We start from the raw sequence: 22804 nt of genomic DNA, 5'->3' as shown, positions 1-22804 counted from the left end.
GCTGTCATAGCAGAGAGTACAAGACAGTAGAAATTGAAAGAGAAACATGTGGTAAAAAGAAAAAAACAAAAATATAACTACATAAAATATATTTACATTTAGGGCATTTAGCAAACACTTTTATCCAAAGCGACTTATAAGTACATTTGTCCGAAGAAAGAGAAACAACATTATATCCCTCAGTCAGTCAGTACAGTAAGGATGTTCATAGAACCAGGTGCCAAGCACTACCAATTGTTAGGCTCATCCCTTTCCCGTTTATATCTATGTATATATTGAGAACAGTATAACTAGTGCGATAATAAAACCTGCATCGTGTCAGCAACTATTGCTTCAAATATATTCCCCAATGTTAACTACTATTATACTTCTACTATACTATGGTTATATTCCACATAGAACAGACAATAGTCAGCAATAGTTCACATCTTCTGACCCAGATGGTAAACCACTGTCTTTATGTGTTCCTCTGGGCTGGAGCCGTTGTCTGAGGCTGCTGGTTTCACAACACACAACCAGAAACGCTGGCATGCTTGCACACACACACACACACACACACACGCATGTTCATGGAACACACAGCTTATGTCTTGATACGGAGACCGTCCCACACCCGGGAACACAACAAGGTGTGGCCTTTATTTGGAGTTCTTGAAATCAACATACACACACAGATATTCAAACAACCTGTTACCCACCTGCACACACACACTGACCCAACCCCATTTCACACACACACAGAACCCCTATCTCTCACACACACACACACACACACACACACACACACACACAAGGAACCATAATCACACAATCACATGCACAATCGCACAGAACCCCCCCCCCCCCCCCAAAAAAAATCTCACACACAAAGACCCCAGACCCACACCCTTGGTCTTCTGAGTCTTCTTCTCCTGTGGAGTCCCCGCCCAGGAAGGCTGCGGTTCGGTCTACTTCCCCCCCCCCTTCTACTCAGCTTCCCTTCGACTCCCTCACAGATGCAGAAAAAAGGTTCTCTACATCAGCCTCTTTGACTCAAAGCCACACAAACGCACACATAAAAGCACACAAACACAAACACACTCACACACATTGCCACACACATGCTCACACACTCGCCATCCAGCCAAGCAGTGGACAGGCAGCGGATAAGACTAGGTAAGTCACTCTTGTTATTGAGTGTTAAGTCCAGTCAACGTTAAAGTTGCTTTTCCTTTCCTCCCCGGAGGAAGACTGAAGTGAAAGACTTTAGGCGTCCGGGACATGGGAACATTTCCATCTAACTTTAACTGTTAACAAGCAGTGTTGATTTCCAGTCGAGTTGGGCTTTCATGAACAGGTGTTTTCGCTTACAACCAAACTCCCAAAATCGCAGGAAAAAACAGCATTCCTCGAAGCATAACGACAGGGACGGGACTTAACGGTTCAGTTTTGGAGGGAAGGGCGAGAGACAATGCCTGACTAACTGAATATTAAAACCCTCTCTCTTACAATTGGTGTGGATGGGTGTGTGTGTGTGTGTGTGTGTGTGTGTGTGTGTCTGTCCAGACAGACATTCGGATATTCACTCATCGTCCAGTGCAGTATATCAGTGCTTTATAAATATTATATAGATTCAAATATAGTTATTGTAGTTCTTCCAGGGAGGATTGAACTACAAGAGAGACATTTATGAGCAATGCAACCAGACATTTTCCGTTTCATGTTTTTCAACAGACATTGCTGACACTATACTATACATTATGATACAGTAAGTACAGTAAAGTATAATAGACCAAGTTCAGACTGGCTACCAGTGGGAACCACAATGAGAACTGGTGCTGTGCTTGGAAAAAATAAAAAAGACATAAAGCAATAACCAAAAAGAACAATAGCAGCAATACTCTGAGAATCCGAGTGTACAGAGAGGGTCTAGCATGCCCTGCCAAGTGTCTCTTGGCAGGGCATGCTAGAACGTCAACCACTACTATAGTCGCAGTAGTGGCTGACGTTCTTCAGTACTATTCAGGTAAAGTTAAATTCCCCAAATTCACGGTGAGGTTTGCTGATAACACATAAAGGTCCTTCCTTTGAATATTCCAGAAAAGAGCACAAGGGCAGAGAAAGCTTGAGAGTTCAGAGTATTAGAGAACTATCATGTGGAAGGTTTTTAAGCTGCAAAGTAAATCTCAGGGGTTTGCCCAGTGTTGCAACATGATCCCCTTTTACAAAAAATGCTTAACTGTTTTTACAAAGTTTGGGTAAAACCCTTAAATGAGGCTTGTGTGTGTGTGTGTGACAGGCACTGAATCACACTGTATGTGTTTATGCAGACTTGAGTGCAGTATTACTACGTTATTTACTTCTACTTACTTTGTGGAAGGATGGAGGGGTGGAAGCAATCAGGATGGGCGATGGGAGGGATAGAGAAGAGAAGAGAGGGGGAGAGGAGAAGAGAGGGGGATACTGGTTCTTATATCTAAAGTTCTCTGTTATGTCACTGTATAGTCTATAGATCTAGTGTCTAGTGTCAAATACCAAATCCTGTCTCACCTCTCTTCCCTCTCAAACCTTTTCTTCTCCCCATCTCTCTCCTCAGTCTCCATCTTTTTCCAATGCACATTCCCCCTTTTTTCTCCTTTCTCTCTCTCTCTCTCTCTCTCTCAATCTCTGCCTCCCTCCCTCGCTCTCTCTCTCTCTCCACACTCTGTCCCTCCCTCTGTCTCTGTCCCCTCTTGTCTCCAGTCCATCTTTCTGTGTTCCCATCCCCTTCAACTCTGTATGCATCTCTCGTTCTCCTTCACTGTATATGTTTCTCTGTCTCCTCCATCTCAACAGCTCTCCGTAATGTCTCTCTGTGTCGCTAATGGTCAAGTAATCCAAAATGTGACATATTTACAAAAACAAAATCACTCATGGCGTAACAACACTAACAATAACATGTTTCTGTTTATGGACAGACAACAGATAGAAGAGATACCCAGACAGACTAGCCACTTTCTATCATTCTCATGATTGGATGAACCATCTGTCTATCAATGTCTATCGCGTATTTCCATACTGTTTGACCCAAGCCACTATGGTTCGGCCACAGGAGCATAACTTGAAGCCTGGCTTCGAGTTCTTCACAAGTTATTCACAAGTTATTCGCATTCACATGGATTCCCACACTTTGTTAGCTCTCGGCTAAGAAAGGAATTCACCCCGGTCTGCGGCATTGGCCCTTGACTGAACCTGGTTCTCTGGTCATTTCTATGAGCTCGGTTCGAACACGGGGACCTTGTGGTGGTGCTAGTGGGTCGGGAACTGAAGTAGGGTATTGTTGCGCCCTTTTCCACTGAGATAAAGGTCTCAGCTCTTCCCCGCAGGTCACATAAGCTCTTGTTGTCGTCGCCATCCACCTGAGATGTTAACCACAGCACTTAGTCATACCCAGGCTGACAAACCTCACCAGAGGGCTGCTGTGACACAATAGAATCCAATCAGCATCCTCAGGAGGTGCACCCAGGCCACCTCAACGCAAAGGGCAGATGTTTATCAGGCACCGGATGTACAGAGCTAAGCCAAGATAGCTGCTGTCTGTTTATAGTCCTAAACATTAAGAGATTATCTCTCTCTCTCTCTCTGTCTGTCTGTCTGTCTGTCCATCTCTCTCTCTCTCTGTGTGTGTGTGTGTGTGTGTGTGTGTGTGTGTGTGTGTGTGTGTGTGTGTGTGTGTGTGTGTGTGTGTTTGCGTCTCTTTCTCTCTCTACATAGCCTTCTTTTGTTTGTTAGAAATTCTTCTCAGGTTTTTATCTCTCTGTTGCTTTCTTGGCTTCAATACTGGAAAATGTGCTGCTTATACTGTTTATTAGGCACATAGACGCAGCAATTTATCAGGAGAGGGAAAATGTAAACAGAACGGAACGCTTGTACATCGGAATGTACAGAGCCAGAGAGAAGTAGATGATTAGCGAGTAATTAATGATCACACAGCAATGAAACACTTTGACAGCCTGCTGGTCTTGCAGAGGTTAGGGATCAAAAGTTGGGCGGGCGGCGACTATTATTGCTGTAAATTTTTGGCTTGGATGCTATCTTCTGATGTATTCTATTATTCATCTACTTTATTAATTGATTATTAATGTACTTTCTATTTTGTGTAAAACTTAATGACCTCACGTATTAGATTATAATCTGATATAAAAGCTATAAATAAAGCTATTAGAAATCTATCGATTTCCTCCCTCCCGCCTCTCTCTCTCTCCCCCTTTTCAGCCCTCCCTCCCTGTCTCCCTCACTATCAGTCTTCACTTCTTCTGTGGGACAGCGGACTGTAGTGGGCCCCATTCGGTTCCAAAATCACTCGAGTTATGCCGGTTTCCAGCGCATTAAAATTCTTTGACCTTGTTAGCGAAGTTTTCATTGAGGCTGTGGTCGTTTCCCGCAAAACAGTTCATATGTGATCTGTTGAATGATTTGTTAGGAATAAGACTATATTTTATCTGTTGAATGATTCGTTAAGCACAAGACCATATGGGTTTCTCTCTGCTTGTTAGCATTGGTGGTTGTTTGCTGTTACACGGGAACGAGATTGTAAGAATGATATGAGAGGGCTAGTCAATCTGCAACAGTTCTCTGGTCAGCATCAGGAGTCTTATAGGGGTTAACTGCATTTTCTGTGTGTGTGTGTGTGTGTGTGTGTGTGTGTGAACACATTAAATATTTTATTTTATTATGATTGTCTTGTTGTTGTACTTCTTTCAACCATAATGCTACCTATTTTAGTGGCAGTAAAGGTACATTTCAGTTAATGACCTACTCTTGGGAATTATGTATCTCATTTATCTACCAGTTAGATTAACCGGTTCTGATGTTTTACTTTTAAACAGAACGGTGATGCAGGTTTGGGTGGTGGGCTACTGGCCGTGCGCTAGGCTGTCTGTGTGGTCTCTCTATTTCTCTCTCTCTCTTTCTCTATCTTTTTCTCTCTCCGACACATCACTTCCAGATGTATTTTTTTTCAACTAAACATGAATAAATGTCTGAATTTGCTAATAAAACAGTCCCTCTTTAATCGTCTGGGCATTCCAATTAATGTCCCACCTTTCCTTTTTTAATAAACGTTAAAGATTTGTTAAATAGCCAATCTAAAGTCAAATTGCCTTGGTGCTCATGATGTCCTTGTAGTTTTTGTCTGTGTCTACAGTCCGATATTATGTCAGTGCTGCATTGGTACTGTGGTACTATGTTAGTACTGTAGCACTATGTGAGTACTGTGGTAGTTTGTTAGTACTGTGTCACTATGTTATGAGTGTATGCATTTGTGTGTGTTTGGTTTATGTGAGTAGTGTTGTACTCTGGTGGGAACATAGTATGTATGCTGTGTGTATGTTGTGGGTTTGTGTGCGTGTGTTTGTTTGTGCTGTATGTTTTGTGGATATAATTCTTGTATAAACGATGGTATTATCGCAGGACATATTTTGACCGGATGAAGTCTTGCTGATAGGGTTCCTCAGAGGGGGAAATCACAGCAATCAGTGGATAGATTGTATATGGTGCAAAAGGAGTGAATGTTATCGTGAGAAGATAATGTTATCACACTGTGCTGCTAAAGGTTCACAGCTACAACATACACCGATTACCAATGAATCAAGACTCACAGATGATGTTGTTCTTATTTGGATATTGGATCTGTTTAGGGTTAGTAGTATTGGAGTACACTCTAATTGAACTACTAAACACTATCTTGAATATCAATAAACATGGTTGTAGGAATGCTTATACAGCCACAAGTGATTTTATGCCGGCATAGTGCTAAACAATGCTGGTCTAATATACCTATATGTTACTACTCCTAGTAGACCCGGATAACTATCAAACTTTCTTAGGTTTTTTAATGAAAGTCAAGAGATTAGACTCTCATCCAGCTATTAGTTTGGCTTTAACAAATAGTGCTCGCTACAGAGCAGCCAGTCAAAATATGTGATTTTCCCTTTCCTTTGAGTTTCCTCCCTTCCAAACCTGGCACGACTCCTTTGAAACATTTAGGGTTTTCTTTGCTTTTGAAAGCTTTGTACTATTTGAGATTCGGTCGGGGAGGGGTGGAAGGGTCTGGACTGTAGACTGCAGACTAGAGATCAGCGATGTGCCTCCTAAGCTCCTGAAACTCCTGAAACTACAGGGAGACTTTGTAATGTGGAAATTTAAGGAGATTCAGAACACGCAGCATACAGATTACGATTATTATATAACCCGTATGAGCACATTTTTGTGTCTCAGATTTGCTTGCCAAGGGGTTTTCCATAACGCTTGCAGTCTTTCCGCAGGTACAAACGGAGAGGTCTCCTCTTGGCCGAGTTAATAGGTCAGGCATAAACCGAGGAACGGAGAGAGCAGCGTCTGTCCTGACCCACAGACAGACATGGCGAAGGGGTTCTACCTCAGCAGGAACCTGGCCATGGCCGGGCTTCTCCTGGCCGCCATCGCCTTGGTAACCATCATCGCCCTGTCCGTGGTGTACGACAAGGAGCGCAGCAGGAACAGCAGAGCTCCCGGAGATGGAGCTCCAAGCGCTGGGGCCTCCTCCACCTCCTCCATCAAAGACCTGTCCTCCTCCTCCACAAGCGCCAGCCCGGGCCCTCAGAAGCCCTGGCAGCGGTACCGGCTCCCGGACACCCTGGCCCCCGTGCACTACGACATCGCCCTGTGGCCCCGGCTGGAGCCAGACGGGCGGGGCCTCTTCATCTTCACGGGGAACTCCACCGTGCGGTTCGTCTGCTTGAAGGACACCGACCTCGTCATCATCCACGCCAACAAGCTCAACTTCACCCTCTTCCAGGGACACGAGGCCCGGCTGGAGGCCCTGGACCCGGCCCAACCTGTGCCCCAGGTTCAGACCTCCTGGCTGCAGGAGGAGACGGAGTACCTGGTGCTGCAGCTGGACGGAGCGCTGAAGGCCGGGAGGGACTACCTGCTGGAGACGCAGTTCGAGGGAGAGCTGGCGGACGACCTGGAGGGTTTCTACAGGAGCCAGTACACGGAGGACGGGGTCCAGAAGTAAGTTCAGCTCCGGGTAGACTCAGAACTCTTTACTGGCCGAAAGTTGAGACCAGCTGGAAGTTAGACATGGTTGAGGGCCATACGTTAAACATCAACAACAGACAGAGACTATAGAAACACGTGGGAGGACGAATTAAAAAAAAGGCACTAAGTTAATGGCGTGCAACAGAGCACCACATTACCTTTGGTGCACCTAGTTAATGGCGTGCAACAGAGCACCACAATACCTTAGGTGCACTAAGTTAATGGCGTGCAACACAGCACCACATTACCTTGGGTGCACTATGGTAATGGCGTGCAACACAGCACTACACAACAGAACCTTTGATGTATACGACGTATGTTATGTTACGCTGCGGTAACGTGGGTTCTGCCCTGTGCCAGGGTGCTGGCCACCTCTCAAATGCAGGCGACGTTCGCCCGGAAGGCCTTCCCCTGCTTCGACGAGCCCGCCATGAAGGCCACGTTCAGCGTTGTCCTCACCCACCCCCAGGGGACCAGCGCCCTCTCCAACAGCAAGCAGATGGGTGGGCTCACACGACGCCGTCACATCGTAGCCTCGTCCTGACGACGTCCTGGCATCGCCCTGACGTCGTCCTGACATTGTCATGACAACGTCATGACATCATCATTACACCACCATGGCATCGTCGTGACATTGTCCTGACATCGCCGTGACATCATTATGCCATCGTTATGACAACATCATGACATCAGAACATAACTGCAACACCATGACAACATCATGTCATCGTCACAACATCAGAACATGCTACATCACCATGAAAACATCATCACAACCTCACAACATCATGACATCCTCATGACATCATTAAATCATTACAAAATGATTCTCTCTCTCTCTCTCTCTCTCTCTTTAGAGAGTGTTCACATGGAGTTGGACGGGATCCCACTCTCCAGGACGACCTTTGAACCCACAAAGAGGATGTCCACCTACCTGCTGGCTTTTATCGTCAGCGGCTTCTCCTACATAGAGGGAGATCAAAAGACAGATTTGCAGGTGAGACAGGTCGCTACGGGCAGGTAAGACAGGTCACTTACAGGGAGCACAGGACCGAGACATGCAGGTGAGACGGGTCACACCGACGCTCCCAGTTGATTCAGGCCCAACGGGGTTAGGGGATCCAGTCCCACTTTGCCAGCCCATGCTACAAAATATACGCACGACACTCAAGGACATATTATACCACCAGGTGTGAGTGTGATTAGCCGTTACAAGCCGTTTTGAAAATCTGCGTCTTCTGACATCACCAGTGGGCGTGTCCACCTCGATGTGGGCTGGATAGATGAGCAATGTTTGCTACAGTCCACTGGGTAGGCCGGTAAACTGATCTATCCAGCACACATCTAGGTGGACACGCCCACTTGTGATGTCATTAGGGGCAGATTTTCAAAACGGCTTGTAAGGCCAATCCCATTCACACCTTGTGGCATGTCAACGGACCTTTAAGGAACTCAATGCACATTCCGATCAACAACACAGGTTGTAATGCCCTTAAATGCGAGTCGTAATCTCACAGCCCTGAACCAAGATCATGGGTTCATGAATTAAAAAACAGCTGATCTCAGGCAAGAGAGAAAACACGTCGTCGAGGGGACTCAAGGTCAGAATGTCACTCAGCCCCACAAAACCACGAGCTGACATGAGGGTTTAACCCCGACTGCAGGTTCGTATCTGGGCCCGGAGGCAGGCCATCACGGAAGGCCAGGGGAACTACGCTCTCAACGTCACGGAAGCCATTCTGAAATTCTACGAGCGCTACTACAACACCCCCTACCCTCTCTCCAAGTCAGGTGACTTCCTCCACATCCTCCCGTCTTGGTGGCCGTCATTCAGCTGCTGGCTTTGGCTCGGCCGTTATTAGTGTTACTAGTCCCAGGTTTATCTTCGACAGGTGTTGTGGTTAAGGATTTTTTTTTTGGACATGCAAGGTACACTAGGTCAAAGATGAGGGTTTTGAATACAAAACGAAAGAATGACAGAAAGTCACATTAAAATCCCTTTGACGAGGGTAAGTTTGGTTCAGTTAAAGAGACAGTGGCTAGGCTAGGCTACACTAAGACAAACCGCTAAGATAAACTAAACCGAGCTGCTTCTCCTCTGCTGCACCGCCCCCCCAACCCAGACCAAGTAGCCCTGCCCGACTTCAACGCGGGGGCGATGGAGAACTGGGGGCTGATCACCTACCGGGAGACGGCCCTGCTGTATGACCCCGTCGCCTCCTCCACCGGCAACAAGGAGAGGGTGGTCACCGTCATATCCCACGAGCTCGCTCACATGGTAGGACTGTGTGACGACCTCACATCCTGTCCGAGCGCAGGCAGGTGGAGAGAGAGTCGCAGGGCGCAGATTCCAAACTGGATGTCCATTGATGGAAAGATCGCTTTTTAAAGGCTTTTTTATTTATATTCATTCATTACACTCACTAACACTAACCCTAACCCTATATACACCAGGTGTTCTTCTGCATCTAGCCGCGTGAGATGGTGTCTTGTGTTTGCTCCTCAGTGGTTTGGGAACCTGGTGACCTTGCGGTGGTGGAACGACCTCTGGCTGAACGAAGGCTTCGCCTCGTACGTTGAGTACCTGGGGGCGGACCACGCAGAGCCCACCTGGGACATCGTAAGGAGAAATGCTGTAGAGACAGCGACTGTCACTGTGATGGGAGACTTATAGACTGTAATGATGTGGTCTTGGATGACTGTCACTGTGATGGGAGACTAACAGACTGTAATGAGGAGGTCTTGGATGACTGGAGCTGTGATGGGAGACTTACAGACTGTAATGAGGAGGTCTTGGATGACTGGAGCTGTGATGGGAGACTAACAGAGTGTAATGAGGAGGTCTTGGATGACTGGAGCTGTGAAAGGAGACTTACAGACTGTAATGAGGAGGTCTAGGATGACTGGAGCTGTGATGGGAGACTTATAGACTGTAATGATGAGGTCTTGGATGACTGGAGCTGTGAGGACTGTGATTGACTGTTTGTGATGAAGGACTTTGACACTGCAGCTGTAATAAAGTAATAATGGATTGATTTGAATTTATATAGCACTTTTCTAGACACTCAGAGACGCTTTACAGTGAAGGGGGGACCTCACTAACCACCACCAGTGTGTGGCACCCACTTGGGGATGCACGGCAGCCAATCTGCGCCAGAACGCTCAGCACACACCAGCTTGAGAGTGAGGGAATTAATGAGTCAGCTAATTATACAGGAGGATGATTAGGGGGCCTGATTGAATGAGCCTGGTTGGGCTAGGACACCGGGGAAACCCCTACTCTTTGCGATAAGTGCCCGGGGATCTTTAATGACCTCAGTGAGTCAGGACCTCGGTTTTACGTCTCCTCCGAAGGACGGCGCCCTCCACAGCACAGTGTCCCCGTCACTGCACTGGGGCATCGGATGTCTTGATGTTAAGGCCAGAGGGAAGAGTGCCACCTATTGGCCACCACCCGACACCACTTACAGCACCTGGTATTCCCAGGCGGTCTCCCATCCAAGTACTAACCAGGCCCGACCATGCTTAGCTTCCGAGATCAGACGAGATCGGGCATGTCCATGGTGGTAAGGCCTCATAGACTGTAAGGACTTTGACACTGTAAGTGTGATGGAGACTATATTGTGATAAAGGACATGATATTACTGTTGTAAAGACTGGAAGAGACTGGAACTGTCATAAAGACTAGAGCATAGCAGTGATAAAGAACTGAATGTTGCTGTGATAAATCACAGAAATTACAGATGATAAAGGACAGACTGTAACTGTAATTAAGGACAGACTAGCTGTGGTAAAGGACATGCTGTAGCTGTGATAAAGGACACATTGTAGCTGTGATAAAGGACAGACTGTAGCTGTGGTAAAGGACATGCTGTAGCTGTGATAAAGGACACACTGTTGCTGTGGTAAAGGACAGACTGTAGCTGTGATAAAGGACACACTGTAGCTGTGATAAAGGACAGACAGTAGCTGTGATTAAGTACAGATCATACCTTTCCGATGAATTGCACTTTTGCAGTTGTTATTGGTTGGAGTAGTGTGCGTCTTTAGTGTGTGTGTGTGTGTGTGTGTCTCCACAGAAGGAGCACATCATCTTTGATGTGCATAAGGTGTTGGCGGTGGACGCCCTGGCCTCCTCTCACCCGCTGTCCCGCGGCGAGGAGGAGGTCAACCGGCCCAGTGAGATCAGCGAGATGTTCAACACCATCTCCTACAGCAAGGTGCCCTCGCACACACACACGCACACACAGACGCACACACACGCACTCACACAAACACGCACACACACACAGACACAGACACAAACACACACGCACACACGCACGCGCATGCACTCACACACGCACTCACACAAACACACACAAACACAGACACACACGCACACACACAATGTGACTGGATGTATTTTGTGTGTTTTGTCCTCTCAGGGTGCATCCGTTCTACGGATGTTGTCCGAGTTTCTCTCAGAGCCTGTGTTTGCCAAAGGGCTCAGTGTGAGTATACCTTTGTGTGTATACATGTGTGTGTGTGTGTGTGTGTGTGTGTGTGTGTGTGTGTGTGTGTGTGTGTGTTTCATAGTAAACATTACATATAAAGCACATTCATGGCTTTTAACACTCATGTGTTAAGGAAAATATTGTGGTGTTTCCTCAGTCCTATCTGCACATGTTCGCCTTCAATAACACCGTGTACACAGACCTTTGGGACCATCTGCAGCTGGTAAGCGCACACACACGCACACACACACACACACACACACACACACACACGCAGACACACACAGACAAGCTTAATTTGATTCTTGGTAACTGAAACTTAGGCAAGGCTGAAATGACTCACAGAGGAGTGCCTGTTGTGATTGACTAGCCTCATCAGACAGTTCCTGTCAGCTGGTTTAACCCCCACAGCTGAGTCAGACCTTCTCCCTACTGACCACTGGTGTCCTGGTGATGACATACACTGACACGACACACACACTTCGTGTGAGTGTCAACACCACACCCAAAGATACAAACACACACACACACACAGAAGGCCTAGACTACCTCATTGTAGACACACATCGATTTAAATCAACGTAAAATCTGGCGTTTAGGCTTTGATAACGCCACTGTTTAAGCTGTTGTATTTCAAAACGCCATAATATGCATAATAATATGCGTTTAACGGTTAGCGGCGTAAAATACAACGTTTTGGATTATTTATCCAGCACATTTTACGCCATAATATAATACAGCAGTGTAAAAAGCAGCATTATGAACGCTGAATTTTACGTTGATTTAAATCAATACAGTCTACAATGATTTCAACCTTTGGTCAAACTCATCTATTATCTCTCTATTCCTCCATGTCTATACCTGTCTTTCTGTCTTTTTCTTCAGGCAGTAGAGGAAAACCCAGACATCAGTCTCCCTCACTCAGTTCAGGAAATCATGAACCGATGGGTCCTGCAGATGGGGTTCCCGGTGGTTACCGTGGACACCAGAACCGGACACGTCAGCCAGCAGCATTTCCTCATCGACCCCGAGGCTGTGGTGGAACGGGTCTCCCCCTTCAAGTACCCATCAACTCCTTATCTTCCTACTTGTTGTTCGGATCGGTTGACGAGAGATCGGTACTCAAAGTCTCCCCTCGCCCAGGACGGGACGATAGCAACTGCTTCAATCTCCTGAACATGACGTCCTTAGACTGGGAACTGAATGAACTGAATGTCGCGTAAATGTTACACTAGTTGGGGAGCTGGATGAGCCTTTCATTGTATTGACTGACAAAAGACTGCCATAATAAACCAGGTGTGATTTGGGTTGCTTTTAATATTAAATCTTATGAATACAGATTTGAGATTAACGATATATTTGTATTTTGACGATTTGATTTCCTTTTCATGCAACACGCACCGGATCTCTCGCTCTTTTAAAGTTAATATGGGAACAACAGATCCAACATGGACAGTCACATGATCACAGGTGCGTAATAGATTAAGCATCCATGTGTTGGTAACTCTCCCTCTCTATCTTTCTCGCTCTCTTTCCCTGTTCTCTGTCTCTCTCACTCTCGCTTCTCCCTCTCTCACTTTCTCCCTTTTTCACTCTTTTTTCTCCTTTCTCTCTCTCACTCTCTCTCTCTCTCTCTCTCTCTCTCTCTCTCCAGCTACACCTGGTTCGTTCCCATCAAATGGATTAAGAGCGGAGTCAAACAGGAGCAGTTCTGGCTCCTGAAGAAGACAGGTATTGATGTCATGAGACTGCGGCAAACACGTTCTAATAATATTGTTTATTGGCCGTTAACTAACCATAACCTTATAAAGTCGCTCCCTATTTCAGGGGCAGGAGTGTAGACCATATTCAGCTCTACTCACGGAAAGTAGCTATCGGCCGCTTTATATTTAGTCTTCTGAAGTCTCCCTTTGAAGTAAATCGGAAAACGGTTTAAAGATCAACATCTATTTTGTAGTTTTACGGTCGCTGGCATGTGGCCGCGCAAATGTACAGATGAGGCCCACCGCTGTTTACTTCAGGCCTGTTTATTGAACTTCACGCCCCACCCTTCCATTCTAAACCAAGTCGACCCAGCCCAGACTAACCCCACCTCATACCAACATTAGGCCGCCCAGACGCCACCAGATCTAATGGACCAACCCGAACCTACTGGAGCAACCCAGATCTACTAGACCAACCCAGATCTAATGGACCAACACAAACCTACTGGACCCAGATCTACTAGACCAACCCAGATCTAATGGACCAACCCAGATCTACTGGACCAACCCAGATCTAATGGACCAACACAAACCTACTGGAGCAACCCAGATCTACTAGACCAACCCAGATCTAATGGACCAACACAAACCTACTGGACCAACCCAGATCTACTGGACCAACCCAGATCTAATGGACCAACACAAACCTACTGGAGCAACCCAGATCTACTAGACCAACCCAGTTCTACTGGACCAACACAAACCTACTGGAACAACCCAGATCTACTAGACCAACCCAGATCTACTGGACCAACACAAACCTACTGGACCCAGATCTACTGGACCAACACAAACCTACTGGACCAACCCAAACCTACTGGAGCAACCCAGATCTACTAGACCAACCCAGATCTAATGGACCAACACAAACCTACTGGACCCAGATCTACTAGACCAACCCAGATCTAATGGACCAACACAAACCTACTGGAGCAACCCAGATCTACTGGACCAACCCAGATCTAATGGACCAACACAAACCTACTGGACCAACCCAAACCTACTGGAGCAACCCAGATCTATTAGACCAACCCAGTTCTACTGGACCCACATCTACTGGACCAACCCAGATCCACTAGACTAGACCCACCCAAACCTAATGTACAAACCAACTCTTCTGGACCCATCCAACCCACTGGAGGAACCCAAATCTAGTGGACCCAACACAAACCTACTGGAACAACCCAAACCTACCTTCTCACCCACACCTACTGGACAAGCCCAAAACTACTGGACCAACCTATACCTGTTAGAGTCCCGCCCTGACTACTGTGGATCTCACACGCTGCTAACAGATAAATAATTCAGCTATCCCCTCTCTCTTCTCTCCCCTCTCTCTCTCTCTTTGCTGTCTCTCTCTGTCTCTCTCTCTGCCTCTCCCCCTTTCTCACACTATCTCCCCACTGCCTCCCTCTCTCTCTCCCTCCTCTCTTGGTGTGTTTGGGTTCTGCAGACGTGCAGAGCCGTGTGATCGCAGCGGGGGACCAGTGGGTGTTGGCCAACACCAACGTCTCGGGATACTTCAGGGTCAACTATGACCCGGAGAACTGGGAGCGGCTGCTGAACCTGCTGCATACCGACCACCAGGTGAGTCTGGGAACCAGCTGGTTACGTCTGCCCAGGAGGTTGTGCCCCAGTGGCTAACCGGTTACAGCGCGCACCATTAAGGCTCTGTCCTGATCAAAGCGGCCACGGGCACGATTCCTGCCCGTGGTTCTTTGCTGCATGTCCTCCGCTCTGTATCCCGTGCCTTCATGTCTGTCTCACTCTATTATAAAGCATAAAAATGCAAAAATAAATCTAGAACAGTGCTGGGGAGAACCACCCAACCCTGCGGTCCAACACCCACACTACCACACTATTTAGTACGCCAGAACGTTTTTTGGTTTGTCCCAATACATAGTATGGAAAATGCAGTATGCCAAAATTACCAGGATGTTGGACTACATCCGGTCGTGTTTCGCAGTGTGCAAGCCGGCCTGCTTTCTTGGCTATTCTGCCCCACAATCCTTTGGCCAGCAGAAGATACGTGGGTGGCACTACAGGTGTGCTGATCAGTGAAATCACCTGTACTATGTCACAATTGTATTTATACTGTGTGCAACAGTATGTACGTTGTGAGGTGGTAGCTGCAGTACGTACTACAAGTAAAATAAAAAGTATGCGATTTGGAACGCAGCCCAAGTGGCTAGCTCTTGTTTCGTACAGTCCATCCTCAAAGAAATACGCTGAGATATCGGTAAATAGGCGTTTGCCTGTCAGAGTTGTTGAATTCCAAATTAATTATTGTACATTCAGATGGGGAGTTCGCTTGGTTAGCATTAGTTTTCCTTTAGCCACTACCATCGAGTTGCATCCTGTTCATGTGAGGGGAATATACCTTTATTTACTTTCCAGTGTGTTCTGACTAGTTACCCATTCACCCTAAAGGAAAGACAGTAACAACACAAGATTGTGGTCTGACAACAAACAGATGTTCTGATGATGGTGATTATTAGTCATGCGATGACAGGTTCCTCCACCTGAAGGAGCGGTTAATCAAATTGAACCAGTGATGCATCACAGGTGACCTAATAACCACAACGACGGAAATAGTGCCAAATTATCTGCTTGTTTGTAGACAAACCTGTTGGGTTGTCACTGTTCAAGCGACTACTTGGAACACATTGTATATCTTTGGAAAGTATTTAAAACTGTATTCCCTTCCCATTAACGTATCCCTTCAGTCTTAGCTTCCTGTGGTGTGTAGGCTTTTATTGTGTGTGTGTGTGTGTGTGTGTGCGTGTGTGTGCGTGTGTGTATGTGTGTATGTGTGTGTATGTGCTCTCCCTCTGCCCCTTCAGGCTATACCAACCGTCAACAGAGCACAACTTTTGGATGACGCCTTTAACCTGGCCAGGTAAATATATATAATAACATACAATATTGTTACAACATGGAAAATGATGGTCCCATATCCTGCTTTGTATCATATCAGTGTGTAAATGAATTAAACAATCCACAGCATAAAATATAACAGACAATTAACAAAATGAATGCATAAAAGACTACGGTAAATATAAAAACATCAGGGAGAAAAGATGTGCTGGTATCCTAGCAACGCTGTGGGGTGGTATCCTAGCAATGCAGTGGCCGTATCCTAGCAACGCCGCGGTATTATCCCAGCAACGCAGTGGACGTATCCTAGCAACGCCGTGGTGTTATCCTACCGCCACTGTGCCGGTGTCCTAGCGATGCGGTGCTGGTATGCTAGCAACGCTGTGCGGCGGTATCCTGGCAACGGTTTTGACATGTAGCCGTTGTGCAGGGCCAAGGTGATCAACACCACGTTGGCTCTGAGGACTACCAGCTACCTGTCCAAGGAGAGGGACTACATCCCCTGGGCCTCGGCCCTCAGTAACCTCAACTACTATTTCCTCATGTTCGACCGCACCGAGGTCTACGGGCATCTGCAGGTACACTGTTTCTAACCCTAACTGTATCCTCACTGCTATACCAGCCTGCTCAACGTGATGAACTAACACTATACCGGTGTATTTAAATGTGCAACAACACAGGGCTCTCTAGCTTTTTTTTTTATATTTTCACTACATGCCCACACTACCTGGCACAAAAATAAACGTTTAAAAATCATGCATCAATATGTGTTTGCATCGATCCTAATTTTTTAGGCAAATGACATACAATATGTTGTAAAATAGATAACAGCTTAATATAATAGCTTCCTGTATGGAAAAGCACCAGCTTTTTTCAGAACAATACTCGTTTCCTAAAACTGCATTAACTCATGCAACCTATGCAAAGGTCTCGTACAGGAACTGAAACTTCAACTTAAATGTTGAGTTCCTTATCTTCAAACATGAGCAACTGCATGTCACCACCAGTGCCAGCCTGAGTCACCACTACCAGCTAAGCCCACTAACGCCTGTGCCCTTTGTGATTTTGTGTGTTTCAGGGCTACATCAGAAAACAGATCCTGCCGCTGTTTGAGTACTACAGGACGATGACGGCTAACTGGGCACGAGTACCACCCGGCCACAATGACCAGTATGAATGACCAACTCTTTTAAACAAATGAACTCACTGACATGTGTTTACCTGCTCTGTCTATACCCTGTGAGTTAACGGTGGACTCTATAGCTCTGTGTGTGTGACCCAACCAGGTACTAATCTCTGTGTGTTTTGACCCAGGTATTAAACTCTCTGTGTGTGTGAACCAGCTTCTAAACTGTGTGTGTGTGTGCGTGTGTGTGTGTGTGTGTGTTCTGACCCAGGTACAACCAGATCAATGCCCTTAACATGGCCTGCAACATGGGGCTGAAGGACTGCAAAGAGCTGGCTCTGAGGTGGTTCTCCCAGTGGATGGCTGATCCGGAACACAACCTGTAAGACAGCGTCACCAAACCTGATCCATAGTCCCTGTGTGAACCCAGGGTTCATACGGCCACCAGCTGTGTGTCGACCGCATCTGACATTGTTAAGCTCTGACAGCAGAGTGGGTGGACTGCATGTTCAAAGAAACATGACGCTTGAACCGCGACTTATGAACTTATGACCTTATGAACAATGCTTTGTAAATAAGGCATATCCAGCCTATACAACCATAATACCTACCGGGTCTACATGGTGCAGACATCCCCGCACATCACAAGACCATTTATCATTGTGCTGTGTTTGCTTATTCCGCATCACCCCCCCCATGTTCAGAGAACCTCCAACTATCTCCCAGGGACCATGTTTATAGAACCTCCCATCCACCTAATGAAGCCCTGCGTGTCTTTAGAACCTGAACTAGAACCCTACCTCCATCTCATCAATTGCCTCAGCAATGCTTTTGTGAATTCACACAAACATAACCTAACATTCTTCAGTATTATCATCATCTGGAAAGACAGTCGGAGGGCAATCACCGCCGAGGGCTTTCATCAGATAAATACTTGGCTCTTCTTCAGCTGGATCTCCTTCTAGGCTGACATATAGCTGCTGCTGAGTCTCGTACTCTTCAACATACGCTCTTCAATACTGGGTTGACGTGAATGAGCTGAAACGGTTCAATCAGGGAGAACATGAACTGTCACTGTTGTGTTTGATGTAATCAGCTTTATCTTTTATACCTTACCCTACAGTCTAGGTCTCACCCAACAGTCTAGGTCTTACCCTACAGTCTAGGTCTTACCCTACAGCCTAGGTCTTACCCTACAGCCTAGGTCTTACCCTACAGTCTAGGTCTCACCCTACAGTCTAGGTCTCACCCTACAGTCTAGGTCTCACCCTACAGTCTAGGTCTCACCCTACAGTCTATGGTCTTACCCTACAGTCTAGGTCTTACCCTACAGTCTAGGTCTTACCCTACAGTCTAGGTCTCACCCTACAGTCTAGGTCTCACCCTACAGTCTAGGTCTCACCCTACAGTCTAGGTCTTACCCTGCAGTCTAGGTCTTACCCTACAGTCTAGGTCTTACCCTACAGTCTAGGTCTTACCCTACAATCTATGGTCTTACCCTAAAGTCTAGGTCTCACCCTACAGTCTAGGTCTCACCCTACAGTCTAGGTCTTACCCTACAGTCTAGGTCTTACCCTACAGTCTAGGTCTTACCCTACAATCTATGGTCTTACCCTAAAGTCTAGGTCTCACCCTACAGTCTAGGTCTCAAGTACAGTCTAGGTCTTACCCTACAGTCTAGGTCTTACCCTACCCTACAGTCTAGGTCTTACCCTACAGTCTAGGTCTCACCCTACAGTCTAGGTCTTACCCTACAGTCTAGGTCTTACCCTACAGTCTAGGTCTCACCCTACAGTCTAGGTCTTACCCTACAGTCTAGGTCTTACCCTACAGTCTAGGTCTTACCCTACAGTCTAGGTCTCACCCTGCAGTCTAGGTCTCACCCTACAGTCTAGGTCTCACCCTACAGTCTAGGTCTCACCCTACAGTCTATGTCTTACCCTACAGTCTATGTCTTACCCTACAGTCTAGGTCTTACCCTACAGTCTAGGTCTCACCCTACAGTCTAGGTCTCACCCTACAGTCTAGGTCTTACCCTACAGTCACTAAACCATCAGTGGCTGAGAGCAGTATGGATGTAGGTCGCAACAATGGGATACGGAAATAAATTTGCCGGCGAGTGTGTTTTCAACGGCAACACACTCATTAAAGCCTTATTCAGCCTTGGGAGGGTTGAACCCTGACCCTGTCTTGTGTTGACGTTATGTGGAGCAGGATCCATCCCAACCTGAAGAGCACGGTGTACTGCAGTGCCATCGCCTTCGGGGGAATGGAGGAGTGGGACTTTGCCTGGAGAATGTTTCAGAATGCTACCGTGGCAACAGAGTCCGCCCGCCTCCGCAGCGCCCTGGCCTGCACCAAGGCCCCGTGGCTTCTCCACAGGTCTGTAGAAACAGTACCACAAACATCCACCAGGGGGATCGCTCATCACGCAGTTATCCATGCTGCCCATTTCTGCATTTGCACTGACATATTGAAATCGTAATAATTCATTTTTTATTGTATTTTACTTTCATTTCTGTGTTGTCTCTTCTGCTGCTGTTGCAACCAAATTCCCACTCTCAAAAATGATTTCCACACTGGATGAATGAAGTGCACACCTGTCCATCTATCTTCGCAGAGGACCAACAGGTGCCTTCTAGACCCTTTAGATCATAAAGTCCAGGTTGTGGTTCAGTGGTCTTGTATGTTTTCCGTGGGGCAGGTATCTGCAGTACTCCATAGACCCCACAAAGATCCGGAAGCAGGACGCCACCAGCACCATCGTGGCCGTGGCTCGGAACGTCGTGGGAATGCCGCTCGCATGGAACTTTGTCCGGGAAAATTGGGGTTACATTTTCGATAAGTAGGTTTTCCATGGTGCACCTTTTTAATTAATTATAAGAAAATTGCAGAGTTTGCAAGAGAGATCAACAATGTTGTATTTTTATGACTGCAGAGCCAACTTCCAACTTCTAATATTTAGTGGGATGGTTATCTACAACTGGAGATGACCTAAGGGCTCATTTTGGGACAGAAAGGGGTTCAGAAAGTGTGTAATGTAAAGAGGTGCTGTTCCATTAACACATTTATATAAAAAAGTAGAGGGACCTCAAGATCAATTCTCAAAGAGTCAGTGAGACCCTTATCTGGGGGTGTCTCACTTCTAGGGGAGCAAGAACAGAGCTTGTTCCTGTTTTGCTATTACACTGGAGAAAACCCTTTTTCACTCATTATAAAAACATCAGCGCCCGGACAGGATGCTGTAGGTGGTAGTCTGGCTGCTAGTCAAGGTTTTTTGTTTGCTGTTCAAAGACATTTACAGATTCCACCCTCCAGCAACACGATTGGTCAACACAAGCGAAAGAAAGTGAAATGCCCCGATCACGCCAGGTTGGATTCATCTGCCATCAGACTTTAAATGATTTATCATAAGTCTTGTTGGTGAGACTAGTGAGCCACTGAATTGAAGCTAAGAGGTCTCTTTCAGACGTTCAGTCAAAGGCTTGACAAGACTAGCAAAGATAGCATTAGAATATACCATATAATCCAATCTATAAAAAAGTTCACAAATACACAAATTCATGTCCCAGCATATTGCTGCAATAAGAACCATACTTTGGCAACCGTACAGCAATTCATGGTCACTAGGGCTCAGACCACATTCTAAAACTAACTCAACTCAAAATGACCACTTTCGCCTGTTTGACGGGCCATAAGTCCTCAGAGTTAGCGTTCAAAATGTTTCTTAGCGATCATTTTGAGAATATCCCAGTTGGACCTTCTCACATAAACAAGATGTAAGCATTTGGGTAATTTGGGTTGGGAGAAAAAAAGAAGCCACAGCCTCGTCGTTTTTTAGTGGTTAAGGCCGAGCAGGTGGCAGGGGTGTAGTGTGCGGCACGTGATTCAGTAGAACGGCTCCAGGGAGATTTTCCCACCCGTCAGGTTCCAAGTATTTCCCTGAATGATGGACAAGCTCTGGTAAACGCTGTGATGAGGATCAGAGCCTCCTCCGTCAACAGAGTGAAACATCTGCTCTCTATTGATCAGCGAACGAAGATGATAATGAGTCATTTGGGGTTTTTAATGATCTGTCTGTCACTACCTCGGTCTGCGTCTAGGTACGGACGTGGCTCCTTCTCGTTCTCTGGTCTAATCACCGGGATTACACAACGCTTCTCCACAGAGTTTGAGCTCAAAGAGGTACAATCCCCCCTCCCTAAAGAAACGAAAACATCAACCTGCCAATATCAATCAGATGTCCAATCCAACCTCTCCCGTCTCTCTCTCTCTCACGCTCTGTTCTGTTCTTCCTCTCTGTCTCCAGCTGGAGCGCTTCAAGGAGCAGAACCTCAAGGTAGGATTCGGCTCGGCCTCGCTGGCTCTGGAGCAGGCGATAGAGAATACCAGGGCAAACATCAGATGGTTGGCTGAGAGCAGAGGCCAGGTGTTGGACTGGCTGTCCAGAGGGGCCAAGTGAAACCCCACCCAGAAGGGACCTCCGCTAGAAGGAGTCGTAATGATACGTCTCTCCTGGGGATTCCGGTGCTACACTCAAAGTCCAAGGAGTGACGTAGCAGCGCAGAATTGGTTGTGTACATAAGGCCTCGATACCGTAACAGGGCCTGTGGATAGCTGTCCACATGTTGAGAAATTTAGCAGTTCCTTCTCCGGGGATTGAATCAGCTCCACGAGCAGGATGTTGAATGATGTAGTGCCCCTAGGGTCCCTTGACCACCTGTGTTTATAACGTGTGGGTTCTGAAACTGTGGATCTATCTGATGAGGGACACCGTAATAATTAATAATTCAAAATCAAAATTAAGCGGAGCTATTTGTGACAAGGTTGTGGACCTTATTTTGGTTAAAGGTGGGGTGCTTTTTTTTACATTGATTTGTGTGTGCTTGTGTCCTTCCTGTGTGTCATAGCTTATATCTACAATGTCGACAATGGTATTAAACTGTGTACAAAGCATTTGACTAACAGGCTAATTGATTTGGATTTGAATGTGACACTGGAGGAGGTCAGTTGTAAAGGTGTTGTTGAATAAAGTACAACATTGTGCAAAGTGTTTTCTTCATGAATGATCTGTTATACTGCTCTGTATCCTACTGTATTGTACTGGTCTATGTGCTTGTTATGCTATGTTTGAAACAACAGTGATAAATAGATAATGTCAAGAGAAGAAATCAAAACAGATAGTGGAAGAGAATATTTCGATTTCAGTCAATGGTTCAAATTCAGTTGCATTGTTTCAGTAAATCTAGTCTGTAATGGATAGTATTGTATAATCTGATGTATAAACCCAAATTAAATGATAAAATGTCTTATTATCTTTTTTTCAACTCTGAGTGTGTGTATTGTCTATGAGTAACACTGGGGACATGTCAGTTTTGTAAAATTTAAGAGGAACTGTATTCTAAGAAAAGTCAATGACTCACCTTTGGGCCGTCATAATATTATATTTGACCAGTTAATAGGAAGAGGAAAAACGTCCCAAACTTGGGAGTCCAGGTCTA

At 46.2% G+C, this 22804-nt stretch overlaps 1 protein-coding gene across 1 annotated transcript; it reads left to right on the top strand.

Moving 5' to 3' along the window:
* Positions 1–994: 994 nt before the first annotated feature.
* LOC307075963 (aminopeptidase Ey-like) lies at positions 995–22585 on the top strand. The gene is made up of 21 exons (XM_079736744.1): positions 995–1155; positions 6285–7014; positions 7402–7544; positions 7899–8038; positions 8706–8832; positions 9165–9319; positions 9548–9661; positions 11121–11261; positions 11469–11534; positions 11695–11760; positions 12423–12598; positions 13192–13268; positions 14754–14887; positions 16144–16199; positions 16608–16755; positions 17256–17347; positions 17575–17685; positions 19518–19685; positions 20008–20148; positions 21407–21488; positions 21613–22585. Exons 2-21 carry the CDS (start codon positions 6380–6382, stop codon positions 21763–21765), a joined length of 2925 nt encoding a protein of 974 aa, XP_079592870.1. The 5' UTR covers positions 995–1155; positions 6285–6379; the 3' UTR covers positions 21766–22585.
* Positions 22586–22804: the final 219 nt, after the last annotated feature.

This window comes from Pollachius pollachius (genome assembly GCF_949987615.1).
Source record: "Pollachius pollachius genome assembly, chromosome: 5".
Classification (NCBI taxonomy): domain Eukaryota; kingdom Metazoa; phylum Chordata; class Actinopteri; order Gadiformes; family Gadidae; genus Pollachius; species Pollachius pollachius.
This window is presented reverse-complemented; position numbering and strand designations above follow the sequence as displayed.